Below are 21,550 nucleotides of genomic sequence, written 5' to 3'. Positions count from 1 at the left end.
TTTTGGTTTGATACTGTATTTGTGTATGATTAAACTGTGTATCAGATACAAACAGTACATGAACTTTCATGATAATATGAATAGAGAGAGACAGAAGTGTCATGCTGCTTTACTGTATGATCTCTTTTACTCACCTTTAACTTTCTTTATTCAGCTAAACAGAAAGGAAGACATTTTGAGCAATGTTTGACGCACCATACTTCTATAGTAGTTTTTTTTCCTGTTTCCTCTGTGTGTATGTGTGTAGGGTTGCAAAAGGGTGGAAAGTTAAATTTCCGGAAACTTTCCATGGGAACTTAATCTGTGAAATTTTAGAAATACTCCAAATTGGAAACTTTATGAGAATTTACAGGAATATATAAGACTTATTTGGGAATTTAGTGAAATTTATATAAACTTTATCATATTCAAACATAAATAAACCTTTTGTTTGGTAATAAGCAGACATGCATGCAAGGTAATGCAAATTTTGGAGAATCCTGATACTTACGCTAATCAAGCCTGGATTTATTTGATCAAAAATCCTTTAGAAATCATTCTAATGTATTTAATTTACCTAAATACATGCAATGATGGACATTTTGACATGATTTTGTGTGCAGGATTTGAAGAAATGATCCGTGCATGTTATGGCTGAATGCAGTACATGTGGTGTGTGGCCTCAATGGCCCTTTAGTAAGCAGTGAACAAAATTATGCTGCAAGATTTTTTTAACTTCATTTAAGTTCCCTGTTATGAGCAGCTCTGTAATTCTTTCACATTTCCAGTTTAATTTCCGTTAATTCCCATATATTCCCATTATCTTCCATGGAAAGTTTTCAGCCTTGAAAATTCCTGGAATTTTGTAACCCTAGTAACAAGTGAATTGTGTGCTGTTGAACAAACAAAAAGGTGCGAGTTCTTATCAGATGAGTTGATTCACAGATGAGACTAAATTCAGATTAATTTTTGCATTAGTACTGATTTAGAAAAGCTTTGATTGATGTCTGTGATTAGAGTTTAGAGGAGTTGTTTGTATAAAGTTAAGATGGTTGTTAATCTGGCTATGAGACTTTAAGCCTTGTTTTCATCTCTAAGAATTCATCCGTCTCTTTCTATTTCTATATAGTATGATCACATCAATGATTGGTGTTATAATAAGCATTCAGGTGAATACACATTCTGGTGAAATATATTGCTTGAATACACTGTAAGTCACTTAAAAAGTGTGTGGTAAATGCATAAATGTATAGTAAACTATAGTATAGTAAAATGAGCTGTGGATGTTTAAAACATATTTACTATAGGAAGACTTATGAGAGGTGTGAATCAGGAAAACAGGTCCTTAAGTAAACTGTATATTACAGGCTATACAGGAGTTAGTGTATCTGTAAATGGATGATTGTTTGAAACATGTATAAGAATCTGCAAACATCCTTCAGTTGGCTTGTTTAAGGTGTCATTGGATTTGACTTATAGCTATATTTGTACAGTAATATGGTCTGAAACCCTCATGCTGAAATCCCGTCTGTTAGGTCACAAAATGACTGACCGGACCATGAGATGCACAGGACAAACATATGGCTTCTAGTGACTCTATAGGTCACATTTATAATCTGAGAGAGAGAGAGAGAGAGAGAGAGAGGATGGTACCAATTCAATTAAAGTCTGATAAATCATTGTTGTTATAAAGACATTTAAACTTCAATGACCATGTCAGGCTAGTTTTAAAGGTGCCATAGAATAATTTTTTTATTTTTGTAGTCATAGATGAATAATAAGAGTTGTGTACATGGTAATGACATATCAAGAGCCTCAAACACGATTATTTCCTCCTTCTTATGTAAACCTTGTGCATGTAAAATACTGCTGAAAAACAGACCAATCTCAACATAACACTGTGATGTTACAGTACAGATGTACACTCCCAACATTAAATTAAACATTCAATTAAGTACAATGTTGTAACAATGATAAAAACAAAGTTGTGACTGCTAAGTTAGCGCTATATATGCTAGTTAATCCTATATGTTAGTTAATGCTATATGCTAGTTCATCCTATTTGCTAGTTAATGTTTATATGCTAGTTAATGCTATATACTAGTTAATGCTATATGCTAGTTCATCCTATGTACTAGTTAATGCTATATGCTAGTTAATGCTATATGCTAGTTCATCCTATTTGCTAGTTAATGCTATTTGCTAGTTAATGCTATATGCTAGTTAATGCTATATGCTAGTTAATGCTATATGCTAGTTAATGCTATAGGCTAGTTAATGCTATATGCTAGTTAATGCTATATGCTAGTTAATGCTATATGCTAGTTCATCCTATATGCTAGTTAATGCTATAGGCTAGTTAATGCTATATGCTAGTTAATGCTATAGGCTAGTTAATGCTATATGCTAGTTCATCCTATATGCTAGTTAATGCTATAGGCTAGTTAATGCTATAGGCTAGTTAATGCTATATGCTAGCGTTTAGCCTGAAGTTCTATTATTGACGTTACAGTTATGTTTTGCAGGTCCATACTGAAAAAAACACAAACTTATCACTCAGAAATGTTCATTAACAATCTCCAAACAATTCATTATTCCTCAAAATCTGTATCTTCATCTGCTACAGACTCAAACATAAGATCTGTTTACACACACACAGAGCTACTGATAGAGAAACAGCCAATCAGAGCAGAGCTCAACATTATTATTCACGACCCTTTCAAATAAGGTAATAATAGACCATTTCATTATTAAGACAAATCCTAGGGTTATAAATGGACATGAACAACTGACTCTGGATCATTTTTGCACTTAATAAAGCCACAAACCTTCTATGTAGATATCACAGAACAATTTAATATATTATTACAATGCATTCTTTGGCACCTTTAATAATCTTCTGTCTGTTTTTATTTTCGAACAGGAATGTGTATTAAGAAAGACAATATTTCATTTTTGATTTCATTTTCAATTACATAAAGGCGAATTGACAGAACGTTGAAGTATAAGGATTGTAAGCCAACGAAACCGGTTAAATATGATTAAAAGTCTATAATTCTTTCTGTTTCTTAGCAAACACGGGCTGTAATATTTTTGTACCACATAATTTATTGTGACATTAACCTGATCAGAGATTTTAGTAAGAAATGAAAGCAAGCCGATCCTAACAGGACAGGTCAGATATTTATGAGAAGACTCGAATTAACCACCAGCCGCTCTCTGTCAGCTAAAGCTACTGCTAGCCAATAAATCATCCACTGATTGGACAGAAGTGTGATTTACACTCCTGTGAACCAGAAACACCTGCAGGTAAACCAAGCCCTCATAACTCATGACTGTTGAGTTGGCGTGCCCAGCTATATTTGCCATCACCAATCACGTGTCGTTCGCTAAGACGCTCCAAACCTGACATAGATGTCCCGGCCAATGAGCCGGTGAAGACGGCACCCGCTGGGCCATAATGTGTCCGGTAATGACATACGTGTGAAACTTTCAGTACGGCGCGGGGCAGCTGCTGTGAGTTTGGACTGTTTCTTCAGACCCGCTGTGAGCGAGAAGCTCAGGTCAGAACCTCTGACAGACCCTGCCAAGACCCAACGGGAGATTTACACAACAGCTGCAGGGTGTCTGTGGACCACCAGAGGCTGGACTTCTGTCAGCACCGCTATGTTTAGACTCTGCGGTCGCCCTCTTGTGTCCGAGACTCTCAGACGTAACCTTGTTCATCTGAAGAAGCTGTTTTTGATGTTGAGCCAAAACCTGATCATTATTGTCCTCTGAATCCTGAGTTTACACCCGACATGACCTACAAAACTCTTTTCAGACCTATTTACATTAAGTAAATAAGACAAGTTGTCTCTGAAGAATGATGGTCAGATAATGGAGATATGAGGGTTTGCTGAGCAAATCATTTACAATGTGGAATTATAACTGTGTTCACACCAGACACGAATCAAGCGATTAGATTGCGCTATTCGCGCGTTGTTGGAAACTTGAACATTTTGATTGAGTGAAATTTGCGCCATTCGCGCGTGAAATTAGCGTCATTTGCGTGTAAAATTTAGACAGGAATACAGTAAATTTGCCGGCTTTAGCTAGTCTCAATATGTATATACATTATATATAGCTTAAACTGAGTAAAGAGTGTTTTTTACAACTTACAAGATTGTCCGACCTCACTTTCTTCCATGCAAGATCCTTTTTTTCCCACTATTAATGACATTATCTTAAAGGAGTGTAACTACTGTAGCATGTAAATAATGCACATAAATGACATGAGGAATAGTGCTAAACAATTGAATTATATTGAATCAACAGGCACGTTCAACCTAGCTAGCAGGTTGCTCAAACAACAAAAATCACCAGCTAACTTACTTTAAATTTGCAAGAACTATAGACTAATACAATAACAGGTTTAAATAAACCCAAAACATAAGTCCACTTACAGTTCTCACGGACACACGTTTAATCAACTGGCTATCCTCCAGACATGATGGACCGTGTCTTTATCTCATTTCGGCCGTGTGGCATGCGTACCCGCTCGCAGTGTGAAGCGTGTCCGCGCTATTCTCAGAGATGCACTTGACGGCCTCTTGTGCAGCAAATTTTTTTTTTTGACAACCTAGTTAAGGCGGTAGGGTTTCCCAGCTTAGGTGGGCCGCCTGAACTGCAAAGTGCCCTGGACAGCAAAGTGACCTTTTGCGCTGCTAACGCAACTGAGCAATACAGGTGCAGTGTGTAATTTTTAGAAAGATGTCTTGACAGAAATGCAAAATAACATACAAAACATATTATCAGGGGTGTATAAAGACCTTTCATAATGAACCATTATGTTTTTATTACCATAGAATGAGATGTTTTTATCTACATACACAGAGGGTCCCTTTATGTGAAAGTTGCCATTTTGTGGTGGCATGTTTCTTCAGAAGCCCTTAACGGACAAACTTTTTTACTAAGTTGTCTTCTTCGATGACATGTTTTTCCATTGGCGTCTACAGTAGCTTTTCTATGCGTTTCAAAAGTGAGGGGTGAGCAGTGGACTGAGCTAGATGCTGCTAAAAATTACACACTGCACCTTTAAAGAACAGGATATTGTGTAACAGGATTAAGATGAACAGATCTGATATTTACTAAAACAGTTTAATGTGTGACTGCAGTCGTCCCTGAATCTGTTTATATTTTCATCTTGCTCCTGCATGCTGTTAAAATAACTTTTTTTGCTTAAACTTTAGCACCAAAAACAAATTTTCCACTGTAAGTAAAGCAGTTTATAACCATAAGCTTTAAGTTCAGGACTAATCTAGACTAAGCTTACATTAATAATCATGACAGAGAGTTAGTAAATATTGCTGTGGTAAAGGTTATTTAAAATGATGTTGTGGAATTGGGCTGTTTTTAATCCTTGTTTTTGCCCATAGGGCATCATTACAGAGTCTATAAAGCAGAACTGTACTGATGTTACTCCATTTATCCTTCTTAGGGTTTATTCCCAACTCCAAACAATAAAATTCTGCATTACAAACTCTGTTCTGCTGTTATCTTACAAACACTTGTTGAATCTGTTGATTGATTTATTTGAATGACAGTAGAGATATTGCCTGCACAGTACAGAATCTGTGTAACTCATTCATCATCTATGTGAGCTTGAGATCTGACCTTCAGTTCAAAGTTCACTCTTCATTTAGTTCTTCATGAACACTGATGGTGAGGTCGTAGTTCACGGATCATCTGACCCAGATGTCAAATCCTATTTGACGAGAGGATTTATGGTTTTAAATGCTTGACTGTCATGAGAGTCCGGCCTTGCATGAAGAAGATTTTGCTGGATATAGACGGTTTCATTGGATGCGCATGAGTTGTCGCGGTTATGCATTTGGACAGAACTTAACTTCCGGTCACTGTTTAATGTTCTGACAAAACTGAAATCTGGAACAAATACCTCATTGGTAATAACAAATGTTTTGGTTTCCTAAAGAAGAGGGAAGACAGCAATCATGGATCAGCACTATGTTAAGGGAGGTTTGGCAGATCTGTAGTTAATATTGTATAGATTATAGTACACAGTTCCACAGTAACGCTAGCTCAGTGTAGTTTTTGATATGATTTCAAGGTAATCTGCTTGTTTATTTTGCTTATTATCAGAAATCAACTACTCTTCAAGGTGCAGTGTGTAAATTTTAGCGGCATCTAGTGGTGAAGTTGTAAATTGCAACCAACGGCTCAGTCCACTGCTCACCAAGCAAGCTTTTGAAACGCGTAGAGAAGGTATGGTAGCCACCACCGGACAAACATGTCATCGTTGAAGACAACTTAGTAAAAAAGTTTGTCCATTAATGGCTTCTGTAGAAACATGGCAGCACAAAATGGCAGCTTCCATGTAAGGGGACCCTCTGTGTATGTAGATAAAAACATCTCATTCTTAGGCAATAAACACATAACGGTTCATTATAAAAAGGTCTTTATACACCCTTGATAATTTAGTTTTGTATATTATTTTGCATTTCTGTCGAGAGATCCTTCTAAAATTTACACACTGCACCTTTAAAGGACTTGTTAATGATTCTTAGCGTAGTTTACTGGAAGTTATGTTTATTCCACGAAATCCTTTTGTTTATATTGTTACTGCTGAAACCATCTATACAGTGAGATTTTGTTTTGAGTTAAATGGTTGACATCTTTTAGGTTGTTTACAAAAGTAAAAAATGTTCTTCAGTCAGGTGAAGATCTGAATCGTCTGAGATCGGTAATTGATTTGAATTCTTTTTGGATAAATCCTCTTTAAAATAAAGATTTTAAGCTTTCGATAAGTCAGTTCATAGAAGAACAGATTGACATGGAAAATGACCAATCACAGTCTGTCCATGTCATTTAGGGGTGGGGTCACTGTTCAGTTTGGTGTGTGACATTTAGTGTTTCTGTCAGATCAGTTGTTTTTTTCCTAAATTGCTTTTCAAATTGTTCTTCGATGCTCATTGTTTAAAGTAACATTTATGTTATTATTTTCACCTGTTTGTAAATAATCATCTCTACTAAATGGATCCTTTAGCATTGGTGCAGTAGAACAGATTGAGTTATTATTCATATAAAAACACTGATGTCGACTGTACCTGCAGCCTGCATTAAACATAACAGCGATCAAATTACACAGCATGAGATTTCCTCTGAAAACCACACAGAGATGCTCAGATTGTGTCATTCTCTGTAGGTTTGTGTTTCCTCAGGATTAGTTTAATGTGTGTTTGCATCCAGATTATCTGCAGGCGTTCTGGACCCAAACCCAAAATCCTGAAGCCTCATTAGAGCAGAATGTGGCTCTGATCCAGAGAGAGAGAGAGAGAGAGAGAGAGAGAGAGAGAGAGAGAAATAAAGAAAGAAAGAAAGAGAGAGAGAGAGAGAGAGAGAGAGAGCGAGCAAGAGACTTCTATGTGTCTGTCTAACTTTGCTCAAACACTTCAGAAAATCTTTCTGTCTCCATTTATGACAACACTACTGTACTATGTGTGTGTGTGTGTTTAGGTGTGTGTAGGTTTGTGTGTGTGTGTTTGTGCGGGTGTAAGTGTGTGTGTTTGCCTGTATAGGTTTGTATGTGTGTGAGAGTCCAGATCCTCTGATATGTCTCACAGCTTTGGCTTTAGTTTGTTGTTTGTTCACACAGTGAAAGCAAAAGTTTGTGTAATGAAATAAGATAAGAATAAATAAGCAACATGTGTTCAGTTCCCACACAGGGATTTTAAAGGTTTATTCACTTCTGATCAATAAAAATGTTCCACATATATGGTTAATGAGCTTTACTCTCTCAAGCTGACAGATTGTTACTAAATATTCTTATATGTTATTTAATATATATACTGTACGTTACATACAGAGAGTCTGAGTTTGGTTCAGTCAAACATGTTTTCTGTAACACTGCTTTGAATCAGTGTGAAAATCTCTATAGAAATTACATTGTTCTGAATGTTTGTCTGTATTATCACACTTTATCTTTCAGTCGCTCTAATTAACCATTAAACACTGTATGAATGATTGTCATTATATGTAGGACTGCCACAATGATTGAATAATCGTCTCATCGCAATTATTTGACCTCATCGCAATGATTTTAGATCACCGCGATGATTGCACATCTCTAAAAAAACACAAGGGGGAGCTGCAGCGCCTGTATAAACTAGAATGGCGCTCCTTACAACAATGTGTGAAAATGATTTTATGAACAAACCAAAAATTTATTAGAATTAAATGTCAAAGCAATAAAACAGACAATTAATCGTCACAATTTATTAGTTCTTTAATTGCCAGCCAGATTTCATAATCGTGACAGCCTATAATTATATGTGCTAGACTTTGTTTATGATTGTTGTTATAAATTTAACTATGCTGCCTTTTTGGACAGCTGATAAGGCAATAAGCTTGCAGAACAAAACTACATTTCTTATAATTCTCCTCAGCAGCAGCAGTTTAATGATGGCTTCAGTTACACACTTACTGTACAACCTTATTCCTTTTTTTGCAGTATTGATGATGAAAAGATTCCTGAGTTTGTCATAAGGTGAGAAAGAGAGAAATCTGAAATAGTCCAGTGTTTTATTCCAGCTGAACTCCATGAAGAATTAAACTCGCTCCAGACAGATTTTACGCCTGTGAATTTGTTTGACAGTTCACATGGAAGTTAATTGTTTTAAACGATCCGTAAAAGGAAATATTCATCTTTCTTGACTGAGGAAAATAAACGTAACCGCTGCTAAACTCTGTTTCTGGATTGAAATCAAATCACAGGGAAAAAAAACGCTGGAAAAAGACAAACGAAATAAATTTGATTTGGAGTTTACGTTCTCATTTAGGTTATCCCAGTAAATGTCGAGCGTGTGGGGAAATAATGAATATATTGTATAAACATATTAATAAAGATGGAGGCTAGTTTACGGCGTCTTCATCCGTTTGTCTTCTTTATAAAATAAACGCGCGTTCACAGCCGGAGGTAAAGAGACGAGTGAGGGTTCATGATGGACTATCTGTTGATTTTAATCTGCAGTAAACGTGATGAACTTTCTCTTACCCGACCGAAACGACACATCAGAGGAAAGCGTGGAGTCGACCGTTTAACGCCGCTTTATCATTTTAAAGGTTTGCTTGAGGCGCGCCGCCGGAGGTCACAAACAAACAAAAGCATGATGATAAATGAGATGACATTGAGTTTGACACTCGTGTCCTCGTGAGCAGACACATCTGGAGCATCACAAACATAATCACAGATCCCACTTCACTTTCTCTTACCGCACACTACAAGTATGCACTTCACTGGTAATGCAAAAGTGCACTAACAGACCAAAGTCAAAGTTACATTTGTTGACTTTATAGCTACAATTCTCCAGAAATGGTAAAGTAGGAGAAGTGTCTGAAATGTTGGCAATGTGTCCATTTTTGGAAGTGAACTAAACTGTACATCTGTACTGGTTTCACAAACACTTTGGATGTGTACTGTTTACATTTATGTGCATGTAAGCGATACCATCTTGATAAATGTCTTTATTAAAATGACTTGAAATTGGTAGATTTAAAATAGTTTGACTACCACTCATCCTAATCTTAGATATTATAAACTCCAGTACAGACAGACAGTACTTGATTTGGGTTGGACCCTTCTTTTTGTTCTCTACTTACTGGTGATTATCAGGCACCTTTAGGTCTCGATTGTTGCACGTGTTTCTTTCTAAAGCAGAACCTTGCGGGTGTTGGCATTGAGATAGCGTACACATGTGTTCAGCATATGTCGACTGGTCTTTTTGGCCAGAAGCAGGTGAGATGGTCCAACCCATTAAACCATCAGCAAACTCCTCAGCACATTCTTACGGTGATGGAAATCTAGCCGATGTTGTCATCTAAGATCTCAGGAGAACTTTATACGTCTGCTGCCACGTGTCTTAATGCCCAAAAACCGTCGTGCTTTAGTGTAAGAGTCGGAGCTCTACGGTTACACGTGTTACCTGTGCTGGGCCACTATTAGACTTTATTGAAGCAGCTGTTTCTCATATTGAGCAGGTGGAGTTTGGTGTAATATACATTAGTGGATATAAAGACAGACTGCTGACGGCTTCTGTCAAACCTCCCGCAGGCTTTTATGGGAAGCGGGTTGTTGTGGACTTCTGTGGTCCTCGGGGAACAGAGGAACTGTCTGAGAACATCCAACAACTTCTCTATGGATTACTGGTGAAAAAATACTGTACAGTATATCATACAGTCTTAGATTTATGCTACGTGTAATTTGTTATTCTTTTGTTTCCTAGACATTTTCTCTCAGACCCTAACAAACCTGTGTGTGTAAGTGTGAGAGAGCTGTGATATATTGTATATTGTATCTTTAGTCTGGACATTTTTTGTGTCTTTTGTGTATATGTTAAAATCCTTGTGATTGATCAGTGCTGTCATACGGTGTATTTAGTATATTGGCCACTAAACTGTTTGACTGTTGTTTCAGACAACTCATTTCCTACACAACTGCTCATTTAATCTCTTCTGTCACTCTTTATTTTCTTATTATACAGTTTACACTCAGATCAATATTTCATAAACATTTATTCATTTGGTAAGCAGCCATGTAATAAACCTTTCTTAGTCGCTGGAAAACATTGTTTGTCTGTATATGTGTGTATGATTGTGTGTGTGTGTGTGTGTGTGTGTGTGTGTGTGTGTGTGTGTGTGTGTGTGAGTGAGATTGTTTGTAGGCATCTGTGTGAGATGGTGTGTGTTTGTATATGTATGTGATTGTGTGTGTGTGTGTGTCTGTATGTATGTGTGTGTCTGTATATGTGTGTGATTGTGTGTAGGCATCTGTGTAAGTTTTTGTGTCTGTATATGTTTATGTATATCTGTGTGTGATTGTGTGTATGCATGTGTGTGTGATTGTGTGTGTATCTGTGTGTGATTGTGTATAGACATGTGTGTGTGATTGTGTGTGTCTGTATTTGTGTTTCTATGTGTGTGATTGTGTGTGTCTGTATATGTGTTTCTATGTGTGTATTTCTGTATATGTGTTTCTATGTGTGTGATTGTGTGTGTCTGTATATGTGTTTCTATGTGTGTGATTGTGTGTGTCTGTAAATGTGTTTCTATGTGTGTGATTGTGTGTGTCTGTATATGTGTTTCTATGTGTGTGTGTCTGTATATGTGTTTCTATGTGTGTGATTGTGTATTTCTGTATATGTGTTTCTATATGTGTGTGTGTGTGTGTGTGTGTGTGTGTGTGTGTGTCTGTATATGTGTTTCTATGTGTGTGATTGTGTGTTTCTGTATATGTGTTTCTATGTGTGTGATTGTGTGTGTCTGTATATGTGTTTCTATGTCTGTGATTGTCTGTGTCTGTATATGTGTTTCTATTTGTGATTGTGTGTGTCTGTATATGTGTTTGTATATGTCTGTGATTGTGTGTATGCATCTTTGTGTGATTGTGTGTCTGTATATGTGTGTGTGATTGTCTGTCTGTTGATCTGTGTGAGGATGTCTGTCAGTGTGTGTGTGTGTGTGTGTGTGTGTGTGTGTGTGTGTGTGTGTGTGTGTGTGTGTGTGTGTGTGTGTGTGTGTGTGTCCATGTCTATTTGTGAGCATTAGATTGGTGAATGAGTGTGTAATGGCAGACACTTATCTGAGTTTTTTCTCTCTCTCTCTCTCTCTGTCTGATGGGTCACAGCACACACAATCACACACAATCACACACACAATCATTCTGACGTCTTCATTGAGCTGAACTTCAGCCAGCTGTGTAATTGTCATGAAAACTGTGTGACCTCATAGATGATCACCTATCACACAGAGTGTTCAGAGTTAAAGAAACAACGTTCAGATTCATCTTCAGGGTTTATAATCAGTAATAAATGTTGTAAACTTGGCCCGAGTGCTTTCTTTGATTACAGACCAAAGTCGAGCTTCAACCCTTAACTTCTCCGTGCAGCTGAATCATAACAACCATGTGTAATTATCACTATTTGACAATTAGCCTACAATCCATTGCCAGTTTATAATGAGCGTCTCTCGTGTTACCAGATGAGTTTCCTGGAGGAGATACAGACGGGTTTTTTATTTTGGAGCAGTGCTGTTTTCCAGCAGATAAAGGTTATGAAGATGGAGTGTCGTCTGTAAACATCCCTACAGCAGAACACAGATTATTCATCTTAACTTTACATCTCTGACATACACAACTGATCATGTGATAAAAACCACACTCAATCCATTCATCTCAACACAACACAACAGCAAGGCTCTGTTACTGGACAGGTACATGTGAGAAATCTAAACATAAAGGGAAACATGTGTTTACCTTGAATATTGATTTAACAGTGACTTCAGCACAATGCAATCTTATTCACTAATATTTGTTTTATATAAATAAGTACACTTCACATAAACCCTGAAACATTTCTTCCATTATGCAAGTGTTTTAGTTTAATGCATGAATTGCATGATTTTTTTTAATCAACAAGATATTTTGATTTATTTTAGCTTTTTTAAATCTCTGGATTTGAACATATTACCCATCATGCATTGCAGCATGCATAAATGAACTGCTACTGTTACTGCTACTGTATTTAATTATACTACTGCAGTTGTTATCATTGTTGGTAAAGATTGCAAAGTTTTATAAAACTATGTTAAAATAAGACGTGTGAAATAAAGTTTCTTATATGGTTAACAAACAGAAAATATATTGCTGCAATTTTACGTTCAGTAAACCAAAAATTTAAATTGCCTGTTCAGATTTAATTTAAGATGACTTGTTTGTTTAACAAGGCCAATATGACATTTTTAGGGCAGCGAGTTACTTTTTCTTTTTAAGTTGAATCAACTTAAAGTGTTGTTTGTTTGAGACGCTTATATAAATGTGTTTACCTTTACATTTATATTTATATTTAATCCTTTAGCAAACACTTTGATCCAAGGTGACACACATTACATTTTATGTTGTAAAATTAAAGCCTAATACAGTGTTTGTATACCAGACAACATTTTTATGTAGTAAGATAGTAACAGAAATGAGATTATATAAAGTCAACACAATTGTGAAGATGTTTCTGGAAATCACTGTGAATGGTCAGGCACTAACAAACAAAAGCAGATTTAAATCTCACTAGACTTCATAAAGACATTTCTAAAATAAAAAATCACATTCAGCAAAGTTGTATCCATAAGTTTATTCATAAAACACTAATATTGATTTTCACCCCTGGTTTATTTTGGCACATTATTATTATTTAAAATGAGTGTTTACTGAATATTGCTTATGCAATCAGTAAGACCACTAATTGATCAAAATATCAAGTTGAAATGTAGATGGTAAATGCTGATTTATCAAAGCATAAACAAACACAGTCCAAGATGCTAGCCAAAAAAGATAAATCCAAACGTATTTGAAAGATATGACTGCACACTCACATATAAAAAGTTTATTTCTTCAACGTTTCGGCACAAAACGTTGTCAAGGTCATACCCGCTCATATCTTTCAAATGCTGATTTATGCAATATTAAATAGATTCACAAAATCTCAAACTCTTGGTTGTAATGTCCTTTATTACAAGAATAAAATGACTGTGAGCCTATCAGGGTAACGTGATGATATTAAATAAGTTTCATATATACAAGATGATAATCCTGTTATACACCAGAGAAAATGACAGTAATAGAAGATGAATTCATGATGTATTACCATTTTCCCTTTAGTCTTTTTCATTCATTTAATCAATGGTTTGTTTCTGATCCTCAAGGTTTCACACATTATTTTACGAGTAAAACTGTCCTCTAAAGCACATGGCCGGATAGATTCAGAGCTCCAGTAATATTTCACTGCACCTCATACATTTCTGTTCTGCTATCAAGGTCATCCCCAAATAATATAAATCTTCAGCCTATAATCTGATCTTAACCTCAGGGATTCTTTTCATCAACATAATTAATAAGTTATGATTCATCGGAATACATGAAAGATCAGATTGATTATTATTATTAACTCTTGCAGTATGTGTTTTTACTGTATGATGTGGTGAGATGATGATGATGAACTATCATACTGTATGTGTGAATTGTTTGCTGGTAACAGTTTGTCCTCACAACATCTCACTTTCATTAGCGGCTCTTGCTGAGATGTAAATAATGAAGCGTGTGTTCACTGTGAAGAAGATTATTAACATCTTTCATTTATATCAAGAAATGTGCAGATTCAGAAAGTGATGGAAATGAAATAAAAGGAGAAATGTTTTGTGTGCTCAGTATAAAGTCTGACCACTGGAACACTGTTTGTTTGTTGGATGGATTTGGCCTTCACAGCTGCTCTCAGATCAGACCAACCATGCGATTCTTCGGTTTTTCTGTTTTCTGCCCGTACGACCCTGTGATTTATTTTGGCTCTGTTATTATATCAGACTGTCAGAATGTACACCAGAGATGCTTCAGTATCAGACAGCCACTTACAGTCGACACACGTCAGGTTTGAATGGTGACATGAGGAAATGTAGAAACGTTTTAAAGGTTTTAGAAAGAAAATTCATGGGTGGCCAATTTTAATTAAAAGTTCAGTCCTGCCATTAAATCAATGAGAAACTGATTCCTGAATGAAAACTTGAAGCGGATCTTGTCTGGCTGAAGAATGAGTGTTTAACAGCGGATGGGTTCAGGAATGAGGCTGTTTAGTCGTTTCTTTAAAGTTTGGAATATAAAGTCAACACAAAGTTGAGAGTATTTACAGGCGATGTGTCGTATGAGAGATGTTTGTCATTAACTTTAACCTTGACTCTGTTATCTAAACAAAAACAAGGTTCGGGAACATACCTGCACTGTTACACTTCACATCATCTTATCCGTTTGCTCAAATAAGGTCATGTGTGTGTATATCAACAGTTATTCTGTCTCATCTGTAAACACGTCAAGCTTCATTTAGACATGTTAGTTGTGTTTTATGATAAATGACGTCGTTTCTTTAGTTTTCTGTGTTTTTTGTCAGGGATGCTCCGTGCAGAATCTCATGTTTACTAAAAGACCACTATTACCTTTAGATATGAATTTCATTATTATTTAAACAAAGTGCAAACCTTTTCTTTTTCTCCTAACACTTGTGCGTATGTAGTAATAATATGTTGAGTTTTGAGCACATGAAGAAACATGACTGAAAGGGGACATTTCACAAAACTTTTAAGATGTCAAATAAATCTTTGGTGTCCCCAGAGTACGTATTTGAAGTTTTAGCTCAAAAAACACCACAGATAATTTATTATAAGATGATTAAATTGACATTTTGTAGGTGTGAGCAAAAATGTGCTGTTTTTGGGTGTGTCCTTCAAATGCAAATGAGCTGATGCTAATGCAAACACTGATCACCATAATGGTGGTTTGTTGAAATTGAAACTCAATTGTACTGTCAATTATTTTCTCTCTCTTTCTCTTTCTCACTGTACTAAATGTCAGTGCTGTGGTTGGATAGTGCAGATTAAGGGGTGGTATTATTATAATAAGATCCCCTTATGACATCACAAGGGGAGCCGAATTTCAATTAGCTATTTTTTCACATGCATGCAGAGAATGGTTTACTAAAACTAAGTTACTGGGATGATCTTTTTCACATTTCTAGGACCAAATTATAGCACTTAAACATGGAAAAAGTCAGATTTTGATGATATTTAATGCTTCTTGTTCTTTGTGTCACCTGCAGGTTTCAGCGTGGGGATTATCACATTGATGTCTGTATAAATGATTATCTGGACGTGTATTGCCCACACTACGAGGACTCTGTGCCTGAGGAGCGGACGGAGCGATACGTCCTTTATATGGTCAACTATGACGGTTACAGCACGTGTGATCACACGGCGAAAGGCTTCAAGCGCTGGGAGTGTAACCGACCGAATTCGCCAAACGGTCCGCTAAAGTTCTCCGAGAAGTTTCAGCTCTTTACACCCTTCTCTCTGGGCTTTGAGTTTCGACCGGGCCGCGAGTATTACTACATATGTGAGTATGATGTCATTTCATTGGACAGTTATGTGTACTGGGTATAATTATATTTAGGGATGGGCGATATGACCAAAATCTTATATCATGACAACGATATGCATCACAGAGTTTTCTTTTAATAAGGTTTATATGTTATTAATGCCATAGAAGTTTCATAAAGCGGCAAAAAACTACATTTATTTCTCTCTCTCTGTGTGTGTGTGTGTGTCAGTGTATTGTGTGTATCCGATCGAACTCTCTATGATGAAAATCAGGCACTGTCCATTAAAATCCATTTTACAAGGACAGCGTATAATATCCAGAGATGTGCAGAAATCAATATGAGTCAATATTCTTTGGAAGAAAATAAACTAGTGTGTTTGTGCTGAAGGACACCTGTCTACAAGGTGAGATGAAATTACAGGCAAACCTCATTACGTTTAGATCGAATCCTGCAGGATATTGTGCCGTGTCTCTTGAAGACTCTTTACATTAAGGATCTTTATAATGTGTTTGACTGACAGTCTCATCTGTGTCTCACTCCAGACTCTATAGATCCTTACATCAGAATTATTAAATGTTATGACAGTCATGTTAGTCCAAACAGAAAGTCAAAGCTGATGTGAAAGGTTAAAGTGTTTCACTTGAAGTTATCCGTAGATTCATCAGTGTGTATTATACACCAGATTATCTGTCAGAAGTACTTTCAGTGAAAACCTTCGGTTTAATTCATCTGTCAAGCCTCCAGTTTGAATGTAATTTTATGTTTGTAGCTTTTATTTTTTTACATCATACAACAAAGCTACACTACCTTACATTTCATCTATTCATAGAGTCTATAGACATAAAGGTATTCAGTATAGATGTGCATGTACCGTATGTCATCTTTTCATTTAAATTAATCCATAGGTCTAAAAAACGAGTACTCAATTAATTGGGAGCGGGGTAAACAAAGGGGTGTGGCGTATGCGTGTGAAAATGAAAATATTTTTATTAAAAACACTAAAAGAAATTTTTATTTTGAAGAGACTATGACAGAAAAAATAACACATACTAGATTATTAACTAATTAAATGTTTTTTTTAAAGAGACCTCTAACAGAAATACCTGTGTGATGAAGTGAAACTAAAGGGTTAATAATCACAAATTGAAGTGATTTCTATATGACGCACTCTACATAATATTAAGCCTTATACAACATAAATGTACGTCTATCTGCGCAAAATACAAGATTTAAACTAAGTTATGGACAGAAAGTTTAACTCCGGTTGTGGATGTGCACCATAACAGCGCGCTTTAAAACACGTCCAGTCAAAGCACAAGATATGCTCGTATCGCTCTCTGGTAGCTCTTGACATTTGATGTTTAAATATGAGATGATAACCCATTGAGCTTCTTTAGCACACAACCCTTGACAAATATTGCGTTATTTCCTCACCGTTTTGCGTGTGTAGGTCCAAAAAGCTGTTTTCAACCATGATAAGTTTATTCCTAAAGTGGTCATTTTTTTACACAACACCTTGTGTTTCTGGTTTCATGTGTTACAGTACTGATCAATCTACTGGTTATTTAGTGATTTAACACATCCTGAAGTTTGACTTCAGAGTTTTTTTAAATAAAAGTAAATCAGGTTTAAATGTCAGGAGTTCCTGTTGAGTTCCTGTTCATACTTTATTCCTGATCATATAAAAAAAATTCTTGATCACATTGTTCCCATTACTGCAAACACAAGCGCAAACTCTGTACATCAATAGCAACAAGCGCTGGTGAATAGTGTCTCTCTTCCTTGCTCATACTCTTTCTCTCTGATGTTTTAGATGAGACGCTTAAGAAAATAGTCCTGCTCATAATAGCATTTTAATGACAAAACCTGTTACATGTCTTAAAATCAAACACCCAAAGAATGTCTTATGGTGTGGAAACTGTGGTTTAAGCAATAGTAATTGACTTCTGTCTGTTGAATTATTTAAAATAATGAATAAGTCATCAATTATTCCTTGCAAATGATCTCTTCAGAATATAGAAGTTTGTTTAAGTTCTTCTGTCAGTGTCATTTAATGGTCAAGTCCTCTGTTATCAGACTCTTGAGATCTGCTGACATTTCTCTGTATTATGTTTGAAGATTGACCGGTCGACAGAAGAGTTATCAGATCTGTATGATTACAGTCATTTCTCTAAAATACAGCTGAAGACATTGACTGACATTATCTGATATGACTGTCAAATACTGGAGTAGCTGCTGTAAAGAGGTCCACACATCATTTTTAGCAAGTGATTTATAGTTTTGGGTAGACAGACTTTAAAGACATCACACAGCACTTTGGTCCCAGAAAATTTCTGTAAAGTGTCAGAGAGGTTTCAGTGTGAACACAAACACATCCTGTAAATGTTCTGGGATCGTGCCCGTAAAGAGGACGTAAAGCATTTTGTGTAAAAAAGATGCATAAACTATTCTGGAAGGGGCGTGTCGTAGAGGGGATGCTCGTGTCATTGCATCAAGAAGTTATAGTTCAGCTCTTTGACACAGGGATTGAAACGTAGATTCATGATGAGAAATATCTGTAAACTGTACTGAAGCTGAGATCAGGAAGTTCGAAACTATCAGCGCTGAAGCTGAGATCATTCACCAACATATAAGAACAGACAATCACCAGCTCATTATCATCTTATCATAAACAAACATGATGCATGCACATAGTTTCTCAAAAGAGAAATCACAGAAAATTAGCAAACTTCACTGTGGAAAAAAAACTATCAAGTGCAGGACTTTAAATACGTCACGTGTTTCCACAGGATCGTTGTCAGTGTGAATAAACCAAAAATCAATTCCCGGATGAATTTTCCGTGTATTTTCCGTAATCTCTTTGTGAAAAGGGCTTTACAGTAGACGTGTGTATAGATGTGTGTTACAGTCAAAAGTGTCAAGTAACCAACACCATCAAACAGTACATTTATATATTTTCCATCTATAATCCTCTCTGTGTGGACAAGTGTTCATCTGTTATTTTAGTTTAGGGTTTGTTGTAATAATCGCATAACACATTTCTTTTCTAGAAATATAGACTTGAAATAAAGACAAAAAATGCCAAATTGTTGTTTTTTCAGTGGAGGTGTTGTAATGTTGAGTTCAGTTTAATCAAGTTTAAGGTACAAAAACTAAAGCAGATATGAGGGATGTTCATGACAAATCTTTAATCTGCCACTAAAGGTTTTTCTCTTTATTTTCCACCATTTTCCCCGCTTGCAGTTTCTTTCTGTGATGCTTTTAAAGGACGACACTAAATTTACTACCTTCAGGAAAACACAGAAAGCCGTTTAGTGCCGTTCACATCTGCAACCCATTGATGAGAATACAGTATTATCAGTGTGAATGTCTCTCTCTAACAGGTCAAAGATCAGGACAAAACCTAACCTCACCACTGAAATGAGCTTTACACAGCATCTTTTTCCAATATTATGAATTTAAAGATGGATTTTAATCTCTCTGAATCTAATATCGCAGGAGAGAGAGAGAGTCAAAGAGCTGGAGAAAGAAAATAATAGCGTCAATCATATTTGTTAAAATTGAAAAATCTAGAGAAAACGAGTGAAAACAATTAAAATTCAAACATATGTTTTTAATAATAATAGATTTTCATCATGTGCAGACTAGACGGGTCTTGTATATCTCTAGATCTGAGGTTAGGATAGAGAGGGGGGTTTATGACCTCATAGATGCTTAATCAGTTTTCCCTCTGTAGAGATCTTCTGATGGATGCTGCTTTGGAAGCGATGCGGTTGTCATGGTAACGGTGAACCTCTAGCATGCGCACAAAGATACAGATGAGTTAAATGACTGAAGACTTCAGCTCTTATGTTTCTGTACATGAACCGCAGACAGATGAACAATGCCGGCTTTAATCTGTTTTCTGGCAGTGTAAGAGACTTATATCAGACCTTTGATAAATGAAACCTTTTTCTTTTCTGTGTTTTGTTTTGTCTGATCGTCTTCACTGTCCTCTGGGCTTCAACACTTCCTGACTTCATGCTGTTTTCCTTTTCCTGTGCGTGTGACTGTAACGATACAATGGCACGCGGCCCAGAGCTGCCCGTCCGTCCAGCCGTCTGCCATACAGTGTGTTACAGATACTGAGAGAGATGCTGTGTCTCATCAAACACACACAGAGAGACAGAGAGACAGAGAGAGATCAGGATTACCTCGCCAGTGCTGAAATACTTTTAGAGATGATGTGATCGTGAGAATACCCAGCATCTATATTGACTGTAGAATGAACAGGAGACATTTTGCTGTTCAGAGATCTGTGGCTCAGGTGGAATAGTAAATAACTGAATAAGGTGAATCTTTAATAGACATAACAGATGAGTGTTTGACCATAGCACAAAAATATATACATATAAGGAGCTCAGATAAGTCGCTAAATGCCACCTTCAACAAAAATAAGATGATGATTAAAACCGAATGCTCTTGGCACGTATTGTAGATGGTTTAATCGAATACATGCGCGTTGTTGTGGTTATGCACCTGAACTGAACTGTATTTATTTATCTGCATGGCTAGTGGCTAAACTGAACTCTAAAACAAATACCTTTGCGGAAAATAAAATGTTTTGGTTTTAAGGCGAGGTGAGATGACAAGCATGAACCACAACTGTGTGGAGAGGTTTGGCAGCCAGGCAAAAATTCAAGGACCTGTAGCTAACATTTTGTACATAAATTTTACACAGCGTAGACATGACATACTGAATGAACGAAGGTAATTTACTTGTTATTTATTTCCCTTGTTATCAGAAATAAATCACTGTAAAATGACTCTGTTGTTATTGATTCTATGTGAAAGTCTACGGGAAGTTGCGTTTGGTCCACAAAAGTCATTGGTTTATTCATCTATACGCTCATTAAGTACTTTAGCTTCAAAACTGCTTAATCTCAGTCTCAGGCCATGCAAAAATCTGTTAACCGCCACAATGATTTTATCAGTAGTGCACTGAAGACGAATAAGACAAACAACGGCATGCGTACGTCAGATTTTAATTATCTAGCTGAGTTTTTACCCAGTTAAATGAGGTTTACCATATAAAAGGATATTTACTGAATGTTTGAATCCCTTTACCTTACCTTTATCCAGAAGTGAAGTCTTTTGAATGCACATTTGCGAAGGACTGTCAAATTGGTTAAATACCAATGACTAAAGTGACATTTTTGAAAATAAGACTCTTCTTTCTATTACTGACTAATAAACTTTCCATTGCCATTAAAGTGAAATTATTTAAAACTGAACATAAAAAATGCTCATTTACAAGAAAACAAAGTCAAATGGGGCCACATAAACATGAAGGCTCCTATCATACATCCGGCGCCTTGCACCGCAAGTGTTTTTTTGTTAGTTTTTAGCCGCAGTTATTTTCACGTCCAATACCACATATTTAAATGGCAAATGCATTTGTGCCCATTTGTACGCCCATCTGCTTCACCTGTAGTCTGGTAAACTGATTTTTTGGTTTAAAAAAGTGCAAATATTGCATTTATTTTGTATTCTTTTAAATGCTACCTCACAGATTATTGTATATGATGACTTTGTACAGGTACCTATGTTGAGATGAGAACCATTTT

The 21,550-nt window shown here is 36.2% G+C and overlaps 1 protein-coding gene across 2 annotated transcripts in view; it reads left to right on the top strand.

Annotated features, from left to right (window-relative positions):
- The window catches only part of efna5b (ephrin-A5b), an 89,231-nt gene that overhangs the window by 59,961 nt on the left and 7,720 nt on the right, over positions 1–21,550 (top strand). For both annotated transcript variants that reach the window (XM_055167384.2, XM_055167383.2), the window contains exon 2: positions 15,666–15,958. In XM_055167384.2, coding sequence (XP_055023359.1) covers positions 15,666–15,958 — 293 coding nt within the window. The remainder of the gene's footprint in view (positions 1–15,665; positions 15,959–21,550) is intronic.

This window comes from Misgurnus anguillicaudatus, chromosome 5 (genome assembly GCF_027580225.2).
Source record: "Misgurnus anguillicaudatus chromosome 5, ASM2758022v2, whole genome shotgun sequence".
Taxonomy (NCBI): domain Eukaryota; kingdom Metazoa; phylum Chordata; class Actinopteri; order Cypriniformes; family Cobitidae; genus Misgurnus; species Misgurnus anguillicaudatus.
Note: the sequence above shows the minus strand (reverse complement) of the source record. Positions and strands in the feature narration are given on the sequence as shown.